Here is a 9885-nt window from a genome sequence, read left to right on the forward strand (position 1 = left end):
GGGCAAAGGCATGTTCAAGGGAATTTTGAAAAAAAGTCATCAGCTCAACAAGCTAGTGAGCAATTGAAGACACCGAGACTTGCAGAGCTTGGGAACTTCAAGAAGGAACTTCACAAAAGGGCATACCGTATTGCTTCATACAAAACCAGGGAAGTTAACTTTTATTTGAAATGATATGGATGTAGAAATGGCTACCAGTTGTTTCCAGTTAGTGGTAAAAACCTGTGCAAATGAGAAAAAACCCAGCTTCACATAAATTCAGTAGGAAATTAATATCTACGCACATAGTAAGCCTAACATGAGAAGTATCAGATTACATACTGAAAATAGGACTAAAAGTAGAAAAGATAAAACCTTCCAGACATATTTAATGTTCGTGGAGTTCTTCAGCAAACACAGAGCATTTCTCCACTTGGGCAAATGAAGTACTTTAAAGCATGTCACCTTTACATATCTGGAAGTCTGAGTTAATTGGGTCAACAAGAGCAGAAGCAGCACAAAGCAGTTACCGTATGAAAAGAGACAACCAAGTTTTCTCCTTCATTACAAGTGAGGAAGAGGGTGATGTTTCTGAGCTGTGTACCAGGAAGCAGCGGAAACCCACCGCATCATGGCCATCCTGAGTAGTTATGAACAAAAGAACGAGCTTTGGGTCCAAATACGCAATTACCACGCCAAATAGGTCATCTCAAAATGGCCAAAGGATAATAAGCGATCCACTTGTTGTAAAGGTCAGACGAGGTAGAGCAGAAAGACAACCATCTAAGAAGGCGTATAATGTGGCCTCTGTGAATCCAGATGACCAGATGCTTCCCATCAAATCACCTACAGCAGACATTACCTGTATACTCATATTCAAAACAGAGACCCAAATTGTGACCCATTGATAGAAAACTCAGTACAAAATGCTGGTTTACCTTTATAGTTACCAACACTGAAGACAGCTTAATATATATAATTGATCCTTAACGTTACTTGTGAGCCACAACAAGAGTCACCGGTGCTATGCACATTGCAGATAGGTTGGACAACTCTTAACAGGAACAAGAAGAGTCCCCCAAATAATCCATCAAAAAGTCTTCTGTGTGGTGGAAAAGGCTTTCCATATGTAACAGTTCAAGTAAACATAATAAATGTAGGTGTATTGAAATGTATCTCCTGTAACCGACATCCTAGCTGCATACACAACAGCAGAGTCCTTCCTGTTCAACATATCTGAAACTGCATGAAACACTGGACTGTTGAGCAGCTAAAGTAATACGGCAGTGGGCCTATAGGCAAGCACAGCATTTTCATCTCTGGAAATCACGCAGGTAAACCAAGAATAATATTAGCAAGTTTTAGGTGCACACTTTTGAGATCCAGCAAAGTAGAGGCTTTGAAGAGGAAGATTTCTTTGAAGGCAGCTCACTGCGCGCCTCAGAAATGAACTTAGCCTACAAAATAAAGCAAACCTGAACAACGCTACAGAAAAACAGCTTTTTGAGCACACTGCTACAGGAAATCATGTTTAAAAGTTAATTCTCATCTAGAGACGAATACTCTCTGCACAGCTATAGTCTAAACATTACCTCATTTGATCGCAAGCCCTCAACGCAGCACAGTACTGCAAATTTTCAAGTTCATTGGCTTTGAGTTCACGCAACCAAAGCGCAGAATAAAAACCGACTATCGACTTTCACTTCCCAGTTCCTTGCCACAACACCTAAAGCAGACTGCACACTCTGCATCTTCGAATCCATGCAGGTTTAAATAGTCACCGATTCGGGAGCCCTCCACCATGTATTGCAAACTCAATGTAGCCATCAGAAAGCTTTTTTTTCTTCTTTTTTTCTTTTTAATTCCAGTTACCAAAATGAGAACATCTCTTTCATTTTATTCAGACAATTAGCAACCATGATGTGCTTAGCTTTTGTAGAGATAAGCCTTAACTCCACAGCAAACAAAAGAACAGCACTGTGGCTGTTTTGCCACTATAATGAACCTGATGCATAGACATAGTATTTCGAAAACCTCCTGCCTTAGCAGAAATGTTATACTGTAAGTCCTTCCCGGGCCAGAGGTGAATGCCTATCACTTAAAAGGCCATAAAACAGAAACAGTTTCTGGGCGAGTGCTGACACAGCCTTTAACCGGCACAGATCACCATTCCGGGTTTGCTTCCGTGCTGCCACTGCACAACCACGCTGAAGCTCGCTCTTTGCCTGGCCCAGCTACTTCGGCAAGGGGTGAACCCCAACACGCAGCCTCACAGGTCAACGGCGTTCAGCTTTTGCTGCGGGCCCGGAGACGAAACGGGACGCTCTCCTTTCAGTCTCGCCGGGGGGGGGGTGGGGTGGTGGTGGCGGCATTGGGGCAGGACACGCGTGGGCCCCTAAGGCCGGCGCACCGGGCGCTGAGGCCACTTGGCGCGCCGCCCGCTCCCCGCTCCCGCCGCGCAGGACGAACAGCAGTGCTACAGCGCGGGGAGGGGCGGGGGAAGGATGGCTTTCCGAGGCGAGGGGCGCGGCGTGGCGCCCCACGCGCGTCGCAGTCGGGGCCCGGCTGATCCCAGGGGGGTTGAAGGGGGGGGGGGGGGGGAGGTTGGAGGGGGGGGGCGGCAGCGCCGCTCCCCGGCCCCCGCCCCGCCCCTCCCCGCGCGGAGCGGGAGCGGCGCGCGCCCGCGCACCTGCCCCAACGGCCACCGGCCTCGCGCCCTCACCTTGTCGCTCCCCGCCTCCTCCTCCTCCTCCTCCTCCTCCTCCTCCTCCTTCTCCTTCTCATCGGCGGCCGCCCTCCGCCGCCGCGCCGACATCGCGTCGCGGGAGCCCAACGCCCACCCAGCGGCGAGCGGGCGCAGGCGGGGCCGGGCCAATCGGGACGGGGAGGGCGCGGAGGCCGCGCCGCGGAGCCCGGCGGCCGCCGCCTCCTCCTCCTCCTCCTCCTCCTCCTCCTCTTCCTCCTTCTCCTTCTCTGCGAAGCCTGGCGCTATACCCCCCCCCCGGGGAGGGGGGCGCTCTCGCTGCGGACGCCGCCGCCACAGCTCGGGGGCGAGGCCGGACCCCACCGCCCCGGCAGCGGAGAAGCGCCCGCGTCCCCGCGGCGGCGGCGGCGGCGGCTGAGGCGGAGAAGGCGGGGCGGTGTCGCCCAGGTGCGCCCGCCGCTCCGCCCCCGACACTGGCCCCGCCCCCGGACGGCGCAGGGGGCGGGGAGGGGCGGGGCCGCGCACAGACTGGGGGGAGCGCGGCGGGGGGGAGCGACCGGCCCGGCCCGCGTTTCTCCCGGCCCGCGGTTCGCCCGGCCCGTTCACCGCCCGCCGCGGTGGTTCCCGTCGGCCAGGGGCCGGGTGGCTCGTGCGGCGGGCACCCGCAGCCGAGGCGGACGCCCGGGCCGCCACCCACTCGCGTGCCTCCTCCCGCGCCTCCCCGCAAAGCCCTGCGACACGGGCGTGGACCTCAAGGTTGTTTTCTCCCGAGTGCCCCAACGGCCCCGGGCGGGCATGCTGCGTGCCTGCTGTCCATCGGTGAAATCCCCAGGGAGGCAGGGCAGGCATCTCCACGCAGCTCTGTGTGGACGCCGGTGCTGCAGCCCACGCGGGCATTGCTGGTTGCCTGTGGAGCCCTTTGCTTTCCTCCGGGATGCTTAGGTCCCCCCGCTGTATGTCCGTGTGAAAAGGCAGGTTCGGTGCACGCCCCTGCCCCACCGCGGCAGCACGGTGCCACCGGCTTGTACCGAAAAGTAACGCACCTGCCTCAGGGCTCACAGTCAAGAAAAACGCTCTGCGAGGGCAGTTACACGCGCTCCGTAATAGATTTTACACTGCCAGCTCTATCTTCTTCTTAAAATAGCCCCTATTTACTAGACAGGCAACCCCAGGAGCTGTGCGGGGAGCGGCTGTGAAAGGCACACGGTGCCCGGGCCCTCCTCACCGGAGCTGCGCCGGTGCGGGAGACGGCAGGGGCAGGCCTGGGTGCGCAGCGAAGTGGGACGCGTCCCTGCGCAAGGACAAGCAGACCCTGCTGAACCTGACGAGCTGTCCAGAAATCACCCGTCTGATGAGACTTGCTACAGTGCGGCGTCATCCTGGCTCTCTGGTCCGGTTCAGATGATGACAGCATTGGAGCACTTCTCAACTCTAGCACGCTGCTGTCGGGTGATCAGGAGAGCAAACACTACCTTCACTTCCCAAAGCCTGCTGTATTCCTCTGGCCGCCCTGTTACAGTGCCCATCCCGCTCCACCATGTTCATATTTGTCCTGGTTTCGGCTGGGAGAGAGTTAACTTTCTTCCTGGTAGCTGGTAATAGTGTTATGTTCTGGATTCAGTATGAGAAGAATGTTGATAACACACCGATGTTTTCAGTTGTTGCTAAGCAGTGTTTAGTCTAAAGTCAAGGTTTTTTCAGTTTCTCACGTCCAGCCACCAAGAAGGCTGGAGGGGCACAAGAAGTTGGGAGGGGACACAGCCAGGACAGCTGACCCAAACTGGCCAGAGGGGTATTCCGTACCATGTGGCTTCATGCCCAGTATATAAACTGGGGGGGTTGGCCTGGGAGGCGGATCACTGCCCGGGAACTAACTGTGCAAGCGGTGAGCAATTGCATCGTGCATCACTTGTTTTGTATATTCCAATCCTTTTTTTATTATTATTATTGTCCTAGTATTATTGTTATTATTATCATTATTAGTTTCTTCCTTTCTGTTCTATTAAACCGTTCTTATCTCAACCCACAAGTTTTACTTTTTTTTCCGATTCTCTCCCCCATCCCACTGGGGGGGGAGGGGCAAGTGAGTGAGTGGCTGCGTGGTGCTTAGTTGCTGGCTGGGCTTAAACCACGACAGTATGGCTACTGACAGTCTAGCCGTGGCAACAGCCAGCTGCCCCAGAGCATTCCCATAAAGACACTCAGTCTAGATGTCACCTCAGTGTCCACATACTGGCTTACTGTGTCTGTAAACAGCACCTCTTGCAAGGCAGTGTCTGGCTGTGTCTGCTGTCATTTATGTTACCCCCATGGTGACTAGTTTCACTGAGCTTGATTGGCTTTATTTCATTATTTGGTTTTATTATGTAAACAACAGTATTATTATTATATCCCTCTGAAGGTATGCTTGGCATGTTTTTAATGACAACACCATGGTTCGGGAAGTTAGAGTGAGCTGCTGTGAGTAGGCACGGATTGTGGCGTTGATAAACTGACTCAGACCTTGCTGCCGAGAAGCACGGACCCTGCGGTGTTCAGGAAGAACAGCCGTTTCTGTGAAAATGTTTTACCCCTTCACAGCTGACAGTGTCAGGAGGTAGCATGCCTGCAGCATCCCCAAGCACGTGCAAAAACCTGGTGTCCTAAGAGAAGGGCTGCTCCAGCAGAAGGCAAACCAGAGAGCCAACACCAGACCAGACAGGCCACAGAGGCACAGTTTCTGCCGTTGGGTCCTTCATGGACAAAGGCGACAGCAGCAGCTCACTGCAGATCAGCGATAATGGCCACGTGGCCTGGATCCTCCAACGCTTTACTCATACTAAGTATAATTTTAAATGTGTTTCTCCAGAAGTGAAGTATTATAGGGGAAAATGGAGTCAAAACTCAGCTCTCCTTCCTGAGAATATGCGAGGGTGGGAAACAGCTCCCCAGCAGGGAAGAAACCTAAACCATACAGGGTAAGCTGGGTGCAGAGTGGATCCCGATGGGTAATGAGGCATCCTTTCCACTGTCTCTTCTTTCAGTATGTTTCTACTATTGAGTTTTCCCTTGCAAGCGTTTCTCCAGCAAAGCTTTCAGAAGAAACCACGGTTTCCCTTACTTCAAGCGCAAGATGTGTGTTTACTCTGTTGGCCCTGCAATGCAAGTAGCTGTCTAGAAGAAAGCATAAAAATTGATTTTCTCTGCACAGAGAAAATAAGAAGTGGTTTGTCTGGTCTCCGCAGCTTTGCCACCCATAGTGGCTGCGGGGCGTGGAGCAGACATCCAGGCTGCTTTCCCCAGCGCGCAGATCCCATACGTGGGTCCGTAGCCTGGGATGGGGTGGACGCTGACTGCCCTACCGCCACCATGGAGCAGCCGGGTCTAGCTGAAGAAGTATATGCCTTGTTACAGACCTTCCCGGTAAACCTGGCCTAACAAATACAGGGCTGAGAATGATTAGATGCTACGCTTTTGCCACAGAAAAGGCCCTTCTGTGGTCAACAAGACAGAGACAATGCTTCAATGCCTGCGTAAAGGTCATTAAGCATATCTTTATGTCCCATCCAGAAGAGGAGTAAGAGCCTCCATTTCTCCTACATCTTTGCTCCACCCTTAACCTAAACAGTAAAGGGGAAAAGAATTCACCTAGAAAAGCTCTGAGGAAAAAATATTTGTTTAGCAAATGGTGTGATGGAAGAAAGTAACGATAATGGCAAAGGAGGAAAAGGTGAAGTACTCGAAACGTATTAATGAGCAGATGCAAGAAGATGAGTCACTGCATTCCGGGAATAAGAGAGAGAGCAAGCAATGAACAACTGGTGATGGTGGGGTGTGGGAATGAGCAATCTTCTAGGCAGGGCCACCAGGAGAGAGAGAATTAAAAACAAGGACCAGGCTCTGGCGGGAACCCAGTCCCAGCTTCGCTCCTTCTCTCTCCCAGCAAGGTGCTCCTGCTGCTGCCACGCATCTTTTCACCCGTGGAGTGCTCAGAAATGTGAGGAGGGTCAGCAAAACAGCTGTATTGCAGCAAAGCGTTTCAAGCCTCTCCAGCCCAGAGAAAAGAGGCAAGGGGCTCCCAGAAGAGCTGCGAGGCAGCTTAGAGAGCAAGCAGCGTGTGGGAGCGTGGTTGTCCCACTTCTCGGTCACAGCCCCTTGCAGTCATGGGAGCCCAGTGTGTCTCTTGAGTTGCAGCTGGTTAGACTGGTTGGGTGGGAATTTTCCAAGTCGACACCCTGTTACTCAGGTTCCTTTGGGGCAAGCAACTACGCTGGCTGGAATGTAACATCACTTCTCCAAATGTTGTGACCCTGCGTGGTTTCACGATGTGTGGCAGAAACCTCTATGTTCTCTGCGCAAAAAGATATCAGCATCTCAGCTGCCGGCTTTTCTGATATGCAAATATTATCACCTCTCTTGTATGGAAGTTCAGTATCTTGATGTGTGAGGCCTCAGAGGTTTTTGTTGCTCTGTCTTGCCTTTGCCTTCTCCTCGTATTCCCACACGAACTTAGTGGCTCAAAGCTGCTAGCAAACGACCCAAACCTCAGCGACCTGGCGCAACGTTTTCTGCAGCGTGGGAAAGCCCCTAACAAGCACATCCCTGCACTTCCCCCGGGGACCCAAAGTTAAGACACATCACCTACCACAGCCACGCTCCCCTCTGCCTCACGCTCCGCTGACCCACAGCAGGCAAATCTGCCTCGCCTGCTTAGCCGGGAGCTGCTTCTGCTGTGTGCCTCGACCTACGTACGGAAGGGGGAGTTCTCCGCAGGCAGATGCAAAACTAAAGCCCTGACATTAAAACAGTTATATAAGCCCTGCGTTAAAGCACTTACGTAAGCTGCATACAGCGTCCTGACAGAAGAGCAGCTGGCTGAGGGCTGCTGTTGTCTCCGCTGGCCAACAGAAAGTCGCTTGTGCAAGGAGAAGAAGCGGAGCGGGGCTGCTTCGTTGCTGCTGCTGCGGGAGCAAATGGAAGGAACCGGTCCCCTCTCTGCTCGGAGTCTGAGGAACAGAAGGTACTTGGCTCAAAACGCATGCTGGAAAGAACAGCACGTTTGCAGACGTAACACTGAGGAGCCCTATTGCTGTCAGTCTCGGAGACAGAAGTTCTTTGCAGATTTGGGGGTTTTTTGGAACGGATTTCTACTAACGCACAGAACAAGTGAGACAAGTGGAAAATGTCGATACCTGCTGGTCAGCATAGACAGCAATGTCAAATGATGTAAACAATGGCTTGGTATCCCCTCAGATAATATTAATTATGAATTATATTGTGATGTGCTGCATTTAATCAATTTATAATCTTTCCCCACCCCTAGATCATTATAAAGAGGATAATCCCAAGCCAGAAAGAAGCAGGGAGAACAGTGATACAACAGCCTCAGATCATGCTGAGTGTTTGTTCTCCAAAGCACAAGGCAAGCTATTAATAGCCTGTGCTCCCCTGACAAAACCGAGAGCTGCAAAACACTGCCTGGCGCTGCCTTGAGATGGTGCGTGGGAGCAGGACGCTGGAGCCCAGGTGCTCGGAATATGCTCAGAGCTGAAATTCCAGGTCAGAAGCTCGTTATTACACAACATGTGCACTCGGAGACGAATCCTCCTCCAGCTCTAAGCACTAGACTCAGTTGCTGAAAAAAAAAGGAAAGCCGCACCAGAGTACAGGAGGGTATGAGTCAACCAAGAGACTGCTTTTCTCCCTCTAAATGAGTACAGCATGAGCTCTAATACTGTCTTGCTGCGTTTAACATGGGTCAAAAGCCAACGATGCTTTGCCAAGGCATCCTAAATAGAGCATATATATCCATATTTTAGTAATTCCACTGACAACACTGAATTGTTCTTTCGTGTTTAGTTAATATGTCATGTAACCTGTTTACATTTGCTAGTCTGGCATAAAAACATCATAGGCCATGGTATTTGTGGTTGAGAATTACGTGCTTATTGCTTGCACATTTGAACTTTATAAAAAGTAGGCCACTTGTATGCCAGAAAAAACAAAACAACAAAACAAACTGACCTCATTATTTCCAAATTAAGCACCAAAGTCTGAGGAACATAATCTAGTGACCACTGTGAAAGGTCTGGCTGCAGAAACCTTAGCCCCAGGCAGCTGTCACCTTCTCTTTGGTCCAAGTGGCTGAGTGTTGCACAGCTACCGAGTTATTCTTGATCCTTTCTTCCTACCATAATCCCAGGGATGCTCTTGCTTTTTCTGAAAAAAGGGTTCGTATGCGGTGGGTGTTTGGCAAGCTGCTGCTGTTTTCATGTAAGATGTGAAATGAATTCTTGAACTTACTTGTTGCGGCTGTCTGAACATGCCATGAATCTGCAACACACCCTTCCTGTGTGATTTCACATGCACTGTATGTTATATTACCCACGCAGATCTTTAATTTTAATAGAAACCTCTGTTTGTAATACCATTATTTATCGGCTTGCAACTCTTCACTGCTGGCAGGGGTACCTTTTGCAAGGAGTGTGTGGGCATGGAAAAAGGTGGGGACAAGCCTGCTGAGGAAACAGACTGGCTGATGCCGGGGGTAGAGACTATACCTTTGCAGCTCCAGCTGGATAAGGCTGAAGGGGTAATTGTTTAAAGGGGCTTAAGGCACCACTCTGTCAAAACCAAGTGACTGCCAGAGAGAAAAGAGGAGCTGGCTCCATTCTCGACAAGTCCCATGAAATGTAGCACTGACAGAATCAGCTGTTCCTCACTGAATTCACTCTGAAGTCTTTGGAGAAACTAGCTTACTCCCTGGGTGTTTTGGGCAGGACTAAAGAGCAAACCACTCTCCACGAAGTTTTATAAGATGCTTTTTAAAAGGCCTCACTAGATACACAACAGTTCCTTCGGGTGACTCCACAGCTGGGGCTGCTGCACAGCTGCTCACCAGCACCTTCAGAGTGGTACCAGCCTGGTAGAGACTCAGGGGGTGCTGGGACACCTGGTCCCTCACAGGACAAGGTCAGGAACCCTAACCCACAGCCTGCAGTGGCCAGGGCAGGAGGGAGGAAGAGGAGACCTATTGCCTCCTACACAGCCCCCACCGCTCTGTTTGGCAAAACCTCCCTGACAGGAGAAACTTGGTCAAGCAAACTCATTGTGCCCGGAGCACTGCCCAGCGGTTTCACTGGAGGTGGAGACCATTTATGTTAACGTAGGTATGGTTGGCACCAGCCTTAACATCGCAAGTGCCTGCATGTAACAGCCAGCTG

General features: G+C 51.5%; 1 protein-coding gene across 1 annotated transcript in view; it reads right to left on the bottom strand.

The window, feature by feature from the left end:
- The window catches only part of CDS1 (CDP-diacylglycerol synthase 1), a 36724-nt gene extending 33615 nt beyond the window's left edge, over positions 1-3109 (bottom strand). Inside the window, exon 1 of the mRNA XM_049815180.1 lies at positions 2702-3109. Coding sequence (XP_049671137.1) covers positions 2702-2794 — 93 coding nt within the window. The 5' untranslated portion in view covers positions 2795-3109. The remainder of the gene's footprint in view (positions 1-2701) is intronic.
- Between the last annotated feature and the right edge of the window lie 6776 nt (positions 3110-9885).

Source organism: Accipiter gentilis, chromosome 12 (assembly GCF_929443795.1).
Source record: "Accipiter gentilis chromosome 12, bAccGen1.1, whole genome shotgun sequence".
Classification (NCBI taxonomy): domain Eukaryota; kingdom Metazoa; phylum Chordata; class Aves; order Accipitriformes; family Accipitridae; genus Astur; species Astur gentilis.